The 18425-nt window shown below is 36.3% G+C and overlaps 1 protein-coding gene across 2 annotated transcripts in view; it reads left to right on the forward strand.

Annotated features, from left to right (window-relative positions):
• Positions 1-18425, forward strand: part of CFAP61 (cilia and flagella associated protein 61) — a 122394-nt gene that overhangs the window by 16250 nt on the left and 87719 nt on the right. For both annotated transcript variants that reach the window (XM_049801117.1, XM_049801116.1), the window contains exons 8-14: positions 1057-1210; positions 6984-7075; positions 8177-8358; positions 11548-11587; positions 13540-13679; positions 17342-17468; positions 18298-18375. In XM_049801117.1, coding sequence (XP_049657074.1) covers positions 1057-1210; positions 6984-7075; positions 8177-8358; positions 11548-11587; positions 13540-13679; positions 17342-17468; positions 18298-18375 — 813 coding nt within the window. The remainder of the gene's footprint in view (positions 1-1056; positions 1211-6983; positions 7076-8176; positions 8359-11547; positions 11588-13539; positions 13680-17341; positions 17469-18297; positions 18376-18425) is intronic.

Raw genomic sequence — 18425 nt, forward strand, 5'->3', positions numbered from 1 at the left:
TGTTTGAGGGCGGGGGGGGGGGATTAAACTTTTTTTTTTATTATTTTTATTGGAGTGCTGATGGCCTGATAAAACAGCTATAAAAATCCAGCCATTGAGTTTTCATTATGTTTATAAAGGAGGCTTTCATTATGTGTATTAAGGAAAAAAAAAAATGTTTTTTTGATTATGTGTGTTTCAGCAGAAGGTTGCATATAGTACTAAAAATTAAAGAGCTTCCTTCTTGTAGATTCATCTTAGCTTAAAGCCAAAAAACCTCCAGCATGCCAATTCTTATTTTTCAGAGTGTATTTCTTTCTGAAGACTGCGACATTCTGGAAACTTCAAGTAATAGTCAAACATACAAAGTAATGTGCCATTTCAGCATTGCAGGAGTCTTGTCATTTTCATACTTGCCAGGGCAGCTATTATTTTTTTTTTAACACCTAGTTCTTAGATTATTTTTTTTTCAGAACTTGAAAATATTTAGCACTTATGATTGCTGCAAACAATATACACTATATACTGTATTAGATACTGTTTATATACTGTATAATTGCTTTCTTGAATTAATCATTTTCATAGGAAAATAAAATATACTTTTCAATTTGAGCCTAATTTTATTTACAGAGCAGCGTCCAGTAATTAGTCAACCATTATGGCTAGCTAAATCCAGCTTTTACTTTAGCTGCACTTTAAGTTAAAGAAAAATTATACCTTTTTGGATGTATCTAGTTAAAAGTTATATGTTTTTTATTTACTGTAACAAATTATTTTATTGAAACAATAGGTCATTATTTTGTCCATATATATAATTCTAATGCTCTCGCAAATCATAACTAACAAAAGAATTATAACATCTAATATAGAGGCCCTAATACACACATTACAAGGAGGGGGGAGAGGGGAAGGATCTTTAACTTTTGCTGAAATTGTTCCTTTATACTTTTCTATTATTCACAGCCAGAGATGGAACACCGTAACTTTTATGTTTCAGAAAATTTTTTTGTTCAATTTTTTGCCCTGACCTGAAATCACATGCTTAACCGTATGTGTGACGTTGCTTTTATATTTTAGGATGCTGGCACTGCAGTAGGATTCATGAGCTTATGTTCTCAAGTAAATGTTTCCTTGTTTCAAGAGTGTTTTGACTTAGGGCCTTTCCATGGACTCTGTAAACCACATCCTGAAGATATTCTCAAAATGCCACAGAAGCCAAGCATTCAAGAAGGTATCTATATTCTAAAATACTAGATAGATTTAAGCTGCATTTATTTCTAGCTCCTGAGTAGGTTTTGCAAAAGATTGGAAGAGGATATAGGTTCACTAGCAAGAAAACACTAATGTATCTGTTTTGGAGATGGTTGCATGGTATCTTTTAATTCAGGAGAGAAATTTTGGTAGCCCTGGTCTCTGACTCAGAAGTGATGGTTGGTTGTGGGGATCTGGCCTATACCAGCTATAGGAGAAACCTGTTTCAAGTTTTGGAAAGCTAAAGCATCAGGTGTATTTTCTATCAGTTAGCTACAGTGGTATTATTAATTGAAGACTTAGTTTTGAAATCTGGTTCTAATGTCTGTCAGTAGCTAAGCAGCTGGTAATTTGTGGCTATTATGTTGTCCCATTGACTTGTGTTGTCTTATTTCATTGTGGTCCAACTTCTCCTCTCTTTGCTTATTGTTTACAGTCTTCTAGGTTACAAGATTTTGGGAGATCAGGGACTGTCTTTTTATTCTATTTTTATATTGGGCATGATACAGCAACGCATCTACAAGCCACCTTACTGCAGATGATAAAAACCAGTAACAAGAATACATCATCTGTTTGTAGAACAGAAGTGTCATGTAAATGACTTACAGTTGTCATCTTTATTTTTCAGTGTCAAAGGGCTTTTTGTGCAGAAGGGCAAGGGTTTGCTATCTACTAATTATCAGTAATAGAATTTAAAAAAACACTGTTAGGTTGTTATGTATCTGCTTGTCTGAACACAAAGCAGTAGGCAAAAAAAGGCAACAAGGGAGCTACAGAGCAGTTGCCAGCTGGTATCTTGGAGCTGACAGTCATGGAACAGAAAAGGGAAAGAAAAAAGGTGTTATAGCTGCTCCTGTGGTCTTCCCCTCCCCTGCAAAGGAGCATCTTGCAAATAAGAGATGGAGGACGTCAGCTGTCTCCTCCTGTATCATTCTATGCTCCTGGAGCTTCAGGAGTATTATTTCAAAATAGATGACAGTCATGTGTAGAAACATAAATGAGGCTGAGGAAGGAAGAAAGATCACTCATGATAGTCCCTTCTGAAAACCAGTTGGAACACAGTCCTGGGCAGTCTGCTTGAGGTGACCCCGCTTGAGCTGAGGGCTTAGACAAGATGACCTCCAGTGGTCCCTTCCAACCTTGACTATTCTGTGACTGTTTTCTGGTTCTGGTAAAACCCTTAGACACTTTTGTGTGCTATCCTTGTCCAGGCACTGCAAGCTGGAGGCCCATATTTTGTGGCAAATTCTGTGCTGCTGAGCCTTTTAATGAACATGTGGTTATAGATTCTAACAATACAGCTGTTACACATTTTTTAACATTTTTGAAATCTATGAGACTTGTTCTAAATGTGAAAACTTGGCATAAACAACTGTTCTTTCTGTTCAGGTTCTTATATGACTTTTCTTATATGACTATTGTCAATCTAGCATTTGTGTGCTTTTCAGAAATCTATTAAGCTACATGGTTTGTAGTATCACGTGTTTTTCTCCTTTTCCTCTCCATTTTAAAAACTGTTAGTTTTGATGGTTGATACTAGTTTGCAATCCTGAGCACCTCCTTCAGGTAAGATTTTTAAAAGTAGTAGTATCCCTTTATTTGGAATGACAAGGGCAGCTCTGGGGAAAGAGGGAATTATTTGTAGACTTTTTCAGATAGCTTGAGCGCAAATCATTGATGGTCTCAGACACCTGAGAAGGAACTTGAGTATCATAAGCTAAGAGCCTGACTCTGATACTATTCCTGGAGAGAAGGAGCCACTAGAATTTTAATATTAAAATTAGAGTTAGCTCATGGCTATACACTGCTCAGGAATATTAATTCTGTTATCACTGAATAATAATTAAAATTATTGTTGTAGCTCTGCACATTTTTTAATATAAAGAAACAATTGTAACACTTTAAGAAGTGTTGGTTATTCTGAAACATTTTAAGTTGTTTTTTATACCTGCCCAGTATGGCCAAAAAGAGAGAGATGAAGCTAAAGGCTGTGGTAGTTGAATTTCAGAGAAAGGAAAGAGGAAGAGGAAAAAAATCAAATGTATACTGTTATTACTCTAATTTCTAATACTGGCTTAATAAGGCATTAGCTTGTCACAAGTTACAGAAGTTTGTTATGATTTATTGAAAATATATGCTTTGTATGATAGATATTTGATAAACAGCTTTTCTTTTTACTGCTTGTTAAACATTTGACTTAAGACTACAAACACGAAGTCCATATTTTTCGAGCAGTTTGAATGAAAAGCCCTTTCCCTCTGAATGATGCGGGTTTCATTATTGCATGAGATGTGACTCAAAATTCATTTCAGTATTCATTAATGAAAACTTCCAGGAAAAGCAGTAATGTTTTGTTTGTTTTTTTTTTAATTAAGAAAGGAAAGAAAAAAGGCCACTGTTTTAATAAAGATCTTTACAGCAAAAAACCTCCAACCTACTCATAAGCAATTCTCCTCCTCTCTGACTTTTCATTTGATTGTAATTTGAAAAGAGAATTATCTTGTTTGGGTTTGGGGGTTTTTGGTTGGTTGGTTGGTTGGGGTTTTTTTGTAAAAGTAGAGCTCATGTAAGAGTTGCATCCTGGTAGTCTGTTGTTAAGCCTTTCCAATATAAGGGCCAACATATATCCTTGGAATTTATTATAGTGTCAGTCACATACAGTTCATATTTTATTATATTGCATAACACATGCACAAGTATATGAATGCTGTTTTAACGATTGCACTATTTCTGTAGGCTACTGTATTGGAAATTTGCTGCCAAATTATCCTTTGATGTGAAGGCAGTGAAGGTTCACTAGACACCTTACATCAATAGAGGATGTGGACTTTCTTTTAATGAATTCGAAGGCTGAGAATTTAAAATGCAAGCTGCATTCCTTTGTGGAATAGTTTTGTGTTCCCACGTAAAAAAAAAAAACATAAGGATATTTTTTCAAGCTCTTTAGCTTGTAAGTAAAGATCACAGGTTATTACTTTTCCTTTCAAAATGTAATACTGAATAATAATGAAAGAGTATACAAAAATCTGTCTTTAACACAATATTGATATGCCACTTACGTTTCAGGGTAATTACAGTAATTTGGTTGTTACTCTATATGGTGTCATGAATTAGTAGCTAGAAAACATTATGATGCAGTGGGAATGATTCAAGGGCTTTTCATCAGGCTTCATGGTAAACTGGCTTCTTGATCCTGCTGACTGTTACCTCTGCTAACAACCCAGCAATCACTGAATTATTTTAATTTTCTCTTTGCTCATGTTCCTTATTTCATTTAGTGCAACAATATTTATGTTCTTCTGGTCACTTGTGTACGGCATATATGTAAACAGCGATGCAGCTACATTTGACAGTAGTGGATTGTGGAGCTGTTAAGGGATTTCATTTTATAGTAAAGTCAGAAACAACATATCAATATTTACATGGCAAAAAGAGATTTGTATTAATTAACTTCTGACACCTGCAAGGCTGTTTATAACGAGAAATGTAGCTGGGTTAATGAAGACGACATCTGATCATTTCTGTGAAGTCTCACATCTGTGATACCCTTGGAGAAACCATGATTTCTAACCCGTGTTTCTTCTTGCCCTGTACATTGCATCTGCATTGTTTTCTATTAACAGAGAAACAGATTTTCAGATAACAGATTTTTTAAAAATACTTTTGGCTAAATTATTTTAAACTTTTGAGGTATTTTAAAAAAAAAAAAAAGCAAGCTCATTACTGTATGAAGAAATGCTTATGTTGGTGAATGTAGCTTAGATGGGTTTCTCAAAGTAAAGTTCAGAGAGAGGAGTGAAGAATACTGTTGTGCTGGGTTTTCTGAAGTTTTTTTTCTTCCTCCTGGAGCTCAGAAACTTTGACTTCCTTGTGTTACTGGAGCTTTCAAATGCAAGGGCATCCTGGCCTGGTGTGTTTTCTGCAGCAGCTATACCTACGCCTCAAGAGTTTATTAGTTAAAACTTATTTTCAGGCTTTATTTTTAAATATAAAAATAAACTGTGAACTTATCTGTAAAATTAGGGAAGTGACAATTTAAGGAATGGTAGAACTATTGAAGGTACGTTCAGGGGCTAAAAACACAGCAGCCGACAGTTTGTTTCAGTAATTTTGGTGGTCATTTGGAGTTATATGTAGGATTCACTAGTATTTCAACATTTCTTTTCCAGGTTGATGATTAAAATAATTTTGGTCCATAACATTAAGTTTAAATGTGATCTTTATGATGCATTATCAGATGATCTCTCGTTCTGAATACCCTTACCTTCCATTGACTTTAAAGAAAATAATTCATCACCATAAAGATTTTAGGAACCACTTTCTTCAAAGTGTGTAACGTCTGCTGGAATAGTGATTGCCTGCTGTCTAGCAAGCATCACGATGTTATAGAAGTTCATAGTTGGTTCTGTCATGCACGTGTCAGGTATCAGTACAGTTCTATAGAGCTGTTGTGTGTTGCTGTCTAAAACTGCTAAGATCTGTCTTAAAATAATGGTTAGATAATTGAAACCAAACATCATATATGTTCCAAGTTGCCTCTGTACATTTTTATTGTGGTTTCTTAAAATTTTAAATATCCACTCTGGATTTGGCCCTGGTCAGGGGATTGAATAACAAAAAAATGTGTATAGCAATATCTAAACAAACTCCCTAACATATAGGTGCTTCCTTTAATTGGCTTAAGCACTTGACTAGAGATGCTGTATATATACGCTGTGCATGTATATGTCTATATATAAAAGTATATATATAGCATTGTATATGTATGTATCATGGCAGTCAGTGTTTAAATACTGATTCATCAGATGGCTACAAGTAATTTAATCCTATCACTTTAGTCATCTGTTTGCCCATAAAAATATTATTCCTCAGGTTAGAACGAACTAGACTATAATGTAACTATAATGTTACTGAGGATGGTGGGGTGATCTGTATTCCAGATTTAAACCTGATTTCTGTTACTTTGATTGTAAAGTACCTTTCCTTTTCATGGAACCCTTTTATTCTTTTTGGCTAAAAAATCTTGCACACAACACACATACACACACAAAATTGCAATGGTTGACAGAGTACTTTGAAGCAGTTATTTCAGCATCCAAGCAAGGTGGCAGAGGAGAGAAATTCTTGGATCGGAGGAAGAGGAGGAAATAGACAAACTGACAAAGATTGACGAAACAGCAACCAGCTTTCATAAGAAGTAAAAGAAGTTTTAGAGAACTAGTTAGGTGTAGCAATTGAGAAGGGAGTTTAAATCCTTGTTTCTTGTCCCTGCTTGCACCTAGGTAAGGATTCTGGATTGACTAGGATTTATTCCGAATTTCAGTTCTTTTAGGAGAATTAATCTGAGAATCAAGAGCCCTTGCTCATACTTGTGATCATCAGAAAACAAGTTAGCAACAGGCAGAGGGTTTAAGATACCAGTCAATGCACTAATGACTCATTTTTCTTTTCAGACAGGGTAACAAGTTATTACATATAATACATGAGTTAGGAGTTGCTTCCAAACCGTGTCTTGTTCAATTCTTATTTTACAACCAATTCTCTGATTTTTTTTTTTTTTCCTTTCAATCAAATAGTCTAATGAACTTCTAGCCAAGTAACTATAGGAGGGTCTATTTTAACTATGGTTGTTAAAAATAAATAAAATAAACCTTTCAATAGAGGTAGTCTGGCACACTCTAGTTATTGCTGTGATTGTGAGGGTTAAGCTCATATTTTTAAGCCTGATGAATTTATTATTTTTCATTACTTAGATGAAGATAAAAGCAACCAAACAAGTCAAGAAATGGAGTCTGTTTCATCTCGAAACTTTGAACATATTCATGATCAGGATGCATCTGTGGAGGTAATACCGCTGTATACAGCAATGCTGATAACTTTAAAAGCTAATATGAAGCAAAGGTGGAGGCTGCTAGGACAAGCAGTGCTTATTATTTCCAGTCCTGCACTGTCCTCTGCCTGGGCCCAGACTTATGTATGCTGTTGTGCAAAGATCAGAAGCTGCTCTAGCTAGGAATCCACATGAACAGCCAGACAGCACGGGGCTGGGAATAAAGTGGCACTGAGAGGAGGAGAAGGATGAGGTCCTGTTTATGTAGGTCTGCTGCTGAGTAGAGGCATGTGGAAGCACAGCTTTGTGTGGGCTCCTCTGTACGTGTGGAGAAAACATTCCTGTAACAGACACGGCAAGTCGTCTTACTCTGAAGATCTGTGAGTCCTGAGGTTTTGACTTGACTCTGTTACTGAGCTAAGAATCTACTACTGATGGAAAGCTACCAAAGCTGAAAAGGAGCAATATAGCTTCAGGTTTCCTGTATAATTAAAGGGCACATATTCTATCTGTGCCTCTTCTGTTAGGTGAAGCTCAACTTGATAAAAGACCATTATTATGAAATGTATTGGTGCAGCATAAATTAACTGAGAATTTATCCCAGGACATTTTAAATGGTTGCGTCTGTCTTTTAGTCTCTCTGTCAGTACTCTATCAAAGCTACTTTGGTTTTCTTCCCATTATTGTTCACTTCCATTTCCACAATATTCTCTGCACTGATCCCATTTTCTTTAACATAACATGTTTTTAACTTTCACATATTTTCAATACGCATCTGAAAAAAAATTTTTTTAATATAGAAACATTTCTGAAAGATAAATATTTTATTGCCTCACAAAGGGACACTAATGGTAACTTGGTTTGTGAATATATTGCTCTTCAACAAGAATGTATGTATTTTTAAAGGCCGTTTTTATCTAGTGTTTCAGAAACAGGTATCACATTAAAAATACCTCCTTGAATTTCTGTGTTTGTCAAAATGTGACAGGTAAAAAGTACATCCCTGTGTGTCTGCTTGGAATGCTATAACATAGGAATGATGCAAGACCTTTTAATTAAAAAATGAAAATATTTTCTGAAATGTTGTAAGTGATCACTTGTCTATTGCTATTGCAGAAAGATGGAGCCATTACAGTTTCCCATACTGAACTGCCATTAGATGATGTCAAAGATTACAAAGCCTCAGCCACACTTCTCCTTCAGACTGAAGAAAAAGGTGCTTTTCATCCAGTGTACAGAGGAGCTTCAAATGCTTTCTGTATCCATCTGTTCTGTATTGATGAGAAGCATGAAACTAGGTAGGTATGGATGAATAGTTACTGCTTTCCCGATCTTAATAACAATTCTCAATGTTACATTTTTTAGGACAAATCTGAAAGTGACAGCACCTGGTGCAATTTTGGATTTTTTCTGACCTTTTTTTTTTCCATTTCTTTTATCTTCAGTAATAACTGAACTTTTCAACCTCCAGCTGCAACTTCCCATCTCTGGTAGGACGGTGGGAACAAAAAGTTAAGAATTTGGTTTTTGTTGGAAGAATGCTAGTTGAAATTGTGGGAAGGCCACTTCTTCCTCTGAAGAAACATTAATTCTAGAGCTGGCTAACTGTGAAGAGAGCTAGATGTTACAGTACTAGTCATATCATTTCATGGGGCGATAAAGCTGTTTTTAACTCTGCAGTTAAATGTTCTCATGTCTAAACACTCAGTCTCCCATCACTGAGAGAACTGATGTGGTTTTCTAGAATCCACTACAGTAGGGGGAAGACAAAGGCTTTTTATCTTAAAATGATTGCTGCTGCTGCTGACCTTGGACTCTTAGATCCTGGTGGAATAGAATAGATCTATATATGTGGTTTAGACATCTTTTTCCCCAAATCTTTCTGCACCCTTTAAGAGCGAACCTATACTCAACCATATCAGCAAAAGCCTCTCCAGGAGCATTGGCCCATTCTGATTATAAATGAGTCCTGCTCTTGTTTATAGAAAGAAAGATAAAACATGTAGATACTTACAAAAAGTAGATAGAAAGAGGCTTAGCACACCCAAGATCTTCCACAGTTTTATATACATGTAATTTCTAGAGACACAAGGTATCAGTAGCAAGGGCTTTATAGATGATGAATTTGACAACTGTAGTACCATTTGAAAAAAACATCTTTCTACTTGTAGTAGTAGTAGTTATTGGTGACTGACAACTTCTGAACTTATCTGGATTAAAGGAAATTTAGGAATAAACTTCATTAAGAAGAAAAATCGGAACTCCTTGAAAACTAATTCTGTTTATTAAGCTGTTTCTTGATTAAGGAGGGGCCCTACCCAAAGGGATTAAACACTGAATCTGCTACAGATGTAAATATCCTAAGTTACGAAAGAAAAGCAAACATATAGCCTTATTGGTACATATTTACCAAGTAATAATAGCTCGAATTCATTAGGAAGAGAGAGAAATGCAGTGCTAAAAATCTGTGGTGTACTTAGAAACACTGATCAACGTACATGCGATAGAACAATCACATTGCAGAGATTCCATTTCAGAATAGTTTATTTATAGACAATCTAGTCTAAAATAAAATTCAAGCAAGATAATTATCCTGGAATAAAATAACTTTATTTTAAAATAATACTGAGGTGAGGGACTTGCTCTAGAATGACTCCAGTATAGTGAAACAGCAATTCAAAGCAGTGATCTGTACCTATGTGGGGAAATAATCTCTCTGTAGACTAGTTAAGTTCTCTGCTCATAGCATCCTGCTTAGGATAAGGATCTGTCACTTTTTTGCCCCCTTCTAACATTCTGTCCTTCGTATGCACCGTTGTTTCTGTTCACGATATTTTCACCCTGGTTATCATTCAACATTGCAGTCTCATTCCTTGTTCCCTGGAGACATCTCTGGAACAGTCTGGATTCTAAGATGGGTATCTGTGGAGAAGATAGCATTCCTTTCTGAAGACTTCTAAGATTAACTCATGCAAGATCCTCCTTTCAGAGCTGAGGAATCTGTAGATCTTGGTGTTTTCAAATATTTTGCTTGTATGTTTCCCTAGCTTGCGTTTGCTTGATCCAATTGTTTGTAAAAGAAACATTAGAAAAGCAAATATGTTTAAAGGATGGCATGAAGTAATCCTGACTGTATCTCCAAATCTTGTCCTGAAGGAGTTACTGCTGACACTGCACAGCGTGGATCCAGAAATAGTAGTTTGGTTGAAGTGTAGGTATGATTGCATCTTAGCCCTCAAGGGAAGTTTACTACTGCGAATTTGTGTTACCCAGTGAAGTTGCTAAATGTTTCCATCTCCGAAATGTACAGCTGTTACCTAGCTTATTAGTGCATTGAAAGTGAAACGTGAAGGAACGAGATTGCTAGTTTATCTGCAGGTATTTCATAACTTTTTAAGCCCCCTGAAAAATCTCCTACCTCCATTCTTGTGTGCCTTGCTGCCAAGAAGGTACTGGATACCAGAGAATAAAGAACTGTACACTGCAATGGCATTTTCCTTTCCCCCATTTAGCTATTCTATTAACTAGTTACAATTATGTATTATATAGGTGAATATATAATACCCCAATCCAGATCTGTATGTACAGCTCTTTTTTTTTTTTTACGTTTTCATTCAATCATAGATATTTTAATTAGAAATTATTTGTCTTTTCAGTAATATTATTATTGGTGAAGTATTTAAAGGGAACTTAATTACAGGTCTGGAGGGAGAAGGGGTTTTATCAATACATTTAGGTATATATATCTGTATTGAATTTCTTCAAAAAGACACATTTTGTACGGTAGAAAAATATTTTATAAAGCTTCAGCATAACTCTGATGGGTTTAAGAGCTCTTTGATATCCTGACACTTAGGAGAAGCAGGAAGAATTTGCTAGATTTTTCATGTCTTTTTAAACTCAAATGTCACATTTCACCATCACTATGGAAAAGAGAGTGGAATTATTCTAAACCAGTAGGTGAGAAGTGGAAAGAAGTAAAGTGTTCAAAAACAATTTCAAAGTATTGATGTTCCTGTTAGTCTGATAAAGTACATCGGATAGGTTTACCAAGTAGAAACTGTCAGAACTCTTGGTACTGGATGAAAATCTTGTGGAATACAGCAACAATGTTTTGTAACCTCAGTTAATGTTTGCTGTATACTAATGCTGCTCTGACATGTCCATAATGTCCATGAATGACTTCAGAAAAATGTTGGAGTCAACAACATGAGAGTAAATTTTTTTCTTTCCTTCAGTGAAGAGCCTAATCTTATGATATTGTTTCAAGCATTCAGGTTTATTCTTGTTAATAGTGATGCTTTAAGCAGTAGAAGTCAACAACTGATGTGCAGCATGCAATATCTGCAGTTGATTAATGATGAACTAGCAGGACTGTCTGATAGTGCTGTGAATAAACGTTCCTTGCACTTATGGGGATGTAAATATTGAAATGTATACGATCTCTGATACATGCTTTATTTAACAATGTTTACTCTTGGTTGCAGATCGCTGGATTTTTTGCACTATGTTTTCAAGCTTTTTCCAGTATGTATCATTAAAGTTTTGAAGTTTGTATTGATATGTATGTATGATGGGACAGTAGTGCAGTTGTCAGCCAGAGTATTTACATATGATGCCAGAGTAAGTCAGTGACTCACAGGAGTATGCTATGGCTAGTTGCCCTGGGCTGAGTTACCCTGAGGAGTTTGACTCCTCTCCTTGGCTGCTTTTGGACTTCATGTATTGCATACATAAGTCATTTGTTTATGTTCCATAGGGACTTTTCTGAGATGCAGATTTAGAAAGCAAATATTTCAAACGCCTTTAAATCATGTATAAATCCAGACTGTACCTAAATTAAAAATAAAATCGGGGAAAATACATTAAAGTAGAAGAGTTAAAGCCTAGAAAACAGCACTACTAAGGAAATCCATAGTATTTACCTATAGCCTAAACAGTGGCACCAAGGGTTTATGTTTAGGGCAAAGCTAACTTGCAGCAAATAAGGATGTAAATTTACAGTGCAGTAGCTATTTCACATTAATGCTCTGTGTGATCAATCTTTATCTGAGGTAACAAAATACACTTTTTGAGACATTCTTAACACACACTACAGTGAGTTGTAAATTCACACTAAAATTACTGCGTGGTAGCATCCTTTAGAGACAGGTCCTGGTAACCACAGGTACACCCTTGGCCCTAAATATCAGCATGTTCAGAAATGCTGCTTACCACTGAAGAAAGTTCCCAGAGAAAGTGAACACATAAAACATTTCATATCTCTAAATAGTTTATCTATCCAACAATGCACCTGTCACTCCTTGAAACAAAATGTCATGATGGAATCACCAGGTGTAGTAAGAAAAAATAATCACATAGTGTGCTTAAAGATAAGGAGCAAGATTCAAATATCTTTCTACTGAAAAAATGCCACAGAATAATAAGCCAGAGTAAACCAATTAAACATCTTCCAGATCTGTGCTGCTTGGGAGTCTTTCAGCATCTATCATGCTGCATGAAACATCTTTATGAATTGTCAGAGTTCTCCAACGTCCCTGTGTACAGTGAGATTATCTTAAAGCATATATTCAATAAAAAGAGATGGGAGAGACTCTGGTGGATGGGGGTGCTTGAACAGTTTGAATGGATGAAGTTATCTGTGGCATGCAGTTTCATCTCTAGAGGATGCTGTCTTTCATCTGAGAGCATTCAGTGGAGATTCCTGCATTCCTTTGCACCTCTGTAGCCTTTACAGCACAGGTTCTCTGAACAATTACATTGACTGCCAATACAGCATGTCTTTGTAGGCATGTGCACCCTATAGCGCATGCACGCCAGCAGTGGCAAATTTGGGACAAGTTGGACATCACTGCGTATGTACAAACTTGCATTCATTAAGTCTACTTAATGCATGCAGTGCAAAGTCAATCTATGCATACACACTGGGTGCTTGTTCAGGACTTTAGGACATATTGCTCTAGTTGGTGGTCTCACTTGGCTGCAGACTTGCAAAAGATCCCAGGCAGACATACATTGTCCTGAAATTTCACTGCAGAAGAATAGTAAGATAGAAAAAAGGACCTTTTAAGGGAAAATGTTGGCCCTAAAGGTGTGGGCATAGAGATAATGTTCCTACTAGGCAGTTGGACTAGGTGATCATTGTTGGACCCTTCCAACTGAAGTATTCTACTGAGGAAGAAAAGACGGCGAGGAGGGGGTGTGTGGGGAAAAAAAGGACTGTTAGGGAATATCAGGGTATTAACTAATAAGTCTTCACTGTGGGAGCTAAAAGACCCATTTCTGTGAGCCAACTTAATGTTAAGCTCATCAGTCCTTTGTGCTGCCTAGCTATTAAGCCATCTAGGTAGAGCAATACTTGAAGTACATTCTAAGCATTACATTCAGTTTGTTTTCTTTCTATCTGCTCTAGTCTGAAGCTTTTGTGTAAAGCTTACATTGAGATCACTAAGCCTTTATTGTCTACAAATCTTTTTCAGGACAAAGACTTCTGCGTCATCCTCGTACCACATCATGTACCAGAGTTCCACCTGATCCAGAGTTTTGTTCGGGTTGTCCCTCTCTATACTTCCAAACTTGGTCAGGAGCTTTATGTGTTCCACCGTGCAGGATTGCTCAAGTGAGTGTGCCTCATGACAACAAATGATGTACTCTGAACTACATTTATGGAATATACTTGCACCAGCCAACCTAGCACCAGATGAGTATTCCTTTGCTATCACAGACCAAGCTGGTGTTCTGCACGGTATGGCGCAACATCTTGCAAAAATGGTAGCTTGAGTCCCCAAAACAGTATAGTTGAATAGCACAGGACTGTGCCTGGAGCAATTAGGAGCAGAGCTAAATAACTTAGTCTTTAGCAGCATTACTGCAGCTGTCTTGCTTCCTGTTCTGGAGTGAATCCTAACCCTATTCCGATGTATCTCCATACAGCTCTATACTAGACAATGTAGAAATAGCTTTATATTTTCAGTGAAATAAAGTAGTAGTTAGTGACATGATTTTTAATGAAACAAAAAATGAGATTAAAAATTAAAAATGTAAAAGCAAGCAGTCTTCTGACTGCCAGCATTTATATGTAGTTTCCTTTAAGTAAAACCAAAGTGCAGTGAGAGGATTCATTTAAAGTTTGTATATACAGTACTAACTCAATGAAGTTGAACATTGGTATGGGCAAGTAGCTTCTTCAAGTTACCTTGTTGTGGACCAAGGCCAATAGAGAAACATGGTGCCCTTTGGTCTTGGGTCAGGTTGTGTCACATTGGTACTTGAAAGCCTGGTCTAGATTTAATTCTTGGAAACATTGTGTAACTCTCTTAAGAGAAATGCAGTAATGCATTTCTGGAACATGCAGAACACAGCAGTAACCTCATTGTTGAGTATCTATTTTATTTAATGTTTCTCTTATTTTTTGTGTTGAATCATTTATTTCATACCTTTCAATTTCCGTGATACTCTGAATGCTTCTGTAGTCTGAAATATTGGGGAACTGGGACACAAAACCTCTCCTGCTATGACTTTTCTTACCTGGTGTGAGTTTTCCAATGCTTTGTTTGGATAATAATCTATACTGGTCCAAATACCAAGCTGAAGTTATGGCACAGTTAGAGATTTTCCTTTATTTTTGTCTTAATGTAGCTAAATACTGCGTGGTTTTAGAAAAATGCTTTCATTTTAATTGCATATTTAACCACCTTTGGTGGTATACAAATAGCTCATGCAGAAACTGGCCAGCTACTCTTGGACCTGTGCAGAAGCTTTTTACCATGGGATGAAATTGGGCTTCTCTGTACTATGTAAGAATCCAGCTGGCTGAAGAAAAAGCCATTGGAGTAATTTCTGTTAATCTCAGTCACAGCTGTTCAGTAATCCACCAGTAGGATTGGTAGTCATATGTCCTCTTGTGATTTTGGTCAAAATTAAACTTATTATCAAAGTTTTTAAAACAATAAATTAAAAAAAAAAAAAAAACACAAACAAAAAAACCCTGAACAAGACACCTTGCAATTCTGATTAAATTGTGCATATTCCAAATGATACCAGCCCTTCCATGAAAACCGAATAGGGTCGTTAGTCATATTTTCCAAACCCCCCTGCAGCTGTGCAGGAAAGTAAGGAAAAATAGCTTTTTATTGAGGTTCAGGATCAGAAAAGCTATGGAATAAGGCTGATGAAGCTTTTGGAAAGTTTCTGAAGAGCAAAAAATGCAGTGCACAACAGCAGATACTGTCTTAGGTAAAACTAAAATATGAAAAAGTAAAAGATCAATATATTGCACTTGCATCAAGGGCTTTCAAAAGGTATGTAAGTGAAAAGGAAGTCACAGAAAATGGATTAAAAGAAAAACAGGGGTAAGAAGATGGGTGTATGAAGACATGAAAGGGCAAAATCAGAAGGGGCACAGGCACAAAATGAGATACTGATTAGTAAAGATTGTAAAAGGAATAAGAAAAAGTGTTAAGTACACAAAAAGCAAGAGTGCAGCAAATGGAAGTACAGGTCTGCTACTTAACAGTGAAGGAGGAAAAAAATAACAGATGACAAGGCATAGGCTGAAATGCTTAATGGATACTTTCCCTCAATTTTCACTAAAAAGCATAATAATAATAATAGCATCCTGGTCTCTGAGCAGTCAAAAGAATCAGGCATCTAGAATGAGTTAATTCATTGCTGGAAGAGAAATGAGCACAGACCTTAGATAGTCCTTCCTACTATTTCATACTTACAGTGGATCTAGTGGTTTTGTTTATTGTTTCAGGAAACAGTTTCAATTTTTTGCATGTTCTGTTTTTCGTCATGTTAAAAATATACTTCATTATTGACACAACTGCCTTCTCTTGGACGTGGGTGGGAAGAAAAACTCACATGCTGGGCTCAGTGGAGTGGCAGAAAGATAGCATGCTGATGGGTTGTGGAGTGAACCATATTGTTGGTCTTGCCAACCATCATCCTCATCACTTGTTTGATCTTGCAATTAACTGTCTGTGGAAATGAGTTAACAAGTATGGAAACTAAGCTGATGCTCACTTAGAAACTCAGGATTAGTTTGTAATGTTGTACAATAATGTACAATCAAATGTATGCTTTTGAGCACTCAAATAATCAAGTTGAAAATTATCAATGAGATTGAGCTGTGAAATTTCCCATAACGTATCAGATACTTGGTAGGTTTGGGTTTTTTTAAGGTACTAGTGCTATTCATTAAAACCATGGTCCACAAAATCAATCTCAATGTGACTGTGACTTAGGCTGAAGAATATCACATGCAAGTTTAAATTGAAAACAAGAAGAACAGGAATGGAAGTTATACTACATGAACGTCAAGTTTTTTACCTGTGGATGAAAGAACTTAATTCTTGGAAATTAAATTGTAATTCAGTTCCTTAAACAGCAGTCTGTAAGTCTTTATTGTATGAGCCTTGTTTAACCAGGAAGGGTTGATGCTTTTAACAGACAACACAAGAGAGTTCCTCAGCTGCTATAGACTGTCATTATGAAATAAATTTTTTTCATAATTAGTGGGTGGGAAGATGTTTTGTAACAGAGTGTGTAAACTAGGTAAGTGCCGGGATATTCCTGTCTGTAGCTAACATGTTGCTGGCTGTACATATCGCACAGACGTTTTTATACCATGTCACTGTTGTGTGATTACTAACTGTCAATCTTATGTTTATCAGAGGTATTTTATTCATGCCAGTTTATCCTCATTACTATTTAAAGCACCAAGGCCTAACACAAATGTTAGTAATTTGTTCTTGTTGGAGAAACTGATGTTACTGCCTTTCTTTTGTATCATATCCAAGGATGACAGTTGGCTCTGTTTTATTTTTTTCTCTCTCTCCTTTTTTCTATTTTTCCTATCTTTATTTCTTTCTTTTTTCCCCATGTGTGTCAGTGTGCAGTTATGTATTCTACTTCAATTTAAAAAGGTTCTTTGCCTCCTTTCTCTGCTGGCTCTTATTCACATGAAGATTAGGTGATATCTGTGGTCATAGTTAGTCATTGCTTTGAGGGATTGGGCTGTAGGTACAGAAAGACTGAGTGTTTAGTAGCAGTTAAAGCAGCATTTTTGAGTTCTCTTAAGTAGATGTTGCGTGATCTTTTATGTTATCACGTAATAAGTTAATATATACATTTGGAACAATAGTCATATAGCAATCAGTTTCAACTTGTGAAAGATGTGTTCGGTGCTTGTGGAAGGCATGTTGTCTTAAGCATGGGAATGGTCTTTAATTTGTCACAGAGTGAATTTTTACTCTCTTTTTTCCTTTTTTCTTATAGGTCGTTTAGTGTAAGAAGGGCAACAACCAATGACCTACTTGGTGTCAAAATGCTCATTAAAACCCTTAGCTTGAATGAAAGTATATTGAATGACTTAAAGATATTTACTCTGGCACGCAGGGATCCAGTGAGTATTTGTTGCAAGTATACTTACAAGAGAATGGGTAAATACTGGTATAAACATCCAGAATTTACTACATTACCCTAAACTAGTATACTATATATAGTATATAGGTACTCAAGTCAGTATCAACAGTCAGTATACACTGTATTCAGCCTGACTTGATAGTTAATCTAACCTGTGGCCTATACCAACTACCCTCTTCTTTGGATATTTTTCAAATGCAGGGACAGAAGAACGCTGGATGCATTTTTTGGCTACCCAGAGCCTGATTTGCATTGTTGCCTTTTCTTGCACGCACATCTGGTTGTGTGATGAACATGTACTTGTGTTTTGTCACATGATGGGGGTCTCTTTCTCCTTACTATAATGTGGCCAGACATATGCCTGGGAACATCTGCATTATTGTTGTGTGATGGAAAATGCTGCTTAAACAAAAAACCAAGCACTATCATTACCAATCGTACAGCTGGAGGGAAATCCATTTTATACAACTATTGATGGAGAATATCTGTTTTAATTAATATTCCTTCCTAAGATCAGAACTTAACCCACGACTAAATTAGTGGCTGAGCTTATAGCACTCCGGTAGCAGCTAGGTCCTAATTGGAACTTTAGTTAGTAAATTTCTGCATGGTCAAGAGTCCAGCCATGAACATTGTTTAAACATTATGCCTTGAGTTAAGGAAGAGGGGTTAAATTGGGGTAGTGTGTAGAATGTATACTGGGAGGAAAGTATTTTAACTGTGGTTGTGTGGTGAAATACGCAGTTACAATTAAAAAGGAAGGTTACTAATGAAATAGGAAACATGCATATGTTGCTTTTGCCTTGCAGGATGGAATCCTAGTACAGGCTTTCATAGCAGAAGTTTTGGATCAAATAGTTGGCGTTTCTGTCATCAGAGATGAAGTGGTAAATTCTATTTCTGTGTTGTATGAAAACTGTAACGCTTAGCCCTCAAC

This window comes from Accipiter gentilis, chromosome 5 (genome assembly GCF_929443795.1).
Source record: "Accipiter gentilis chromosome 5, bAccGen1.1, whole genome shotgun sequence".
Taxonomy (NCBI): Eukaryota; Metazoa; Chordata; class Aves; order Accipitriformes; family Accipitridae; genus Astur; species Astur gentilis.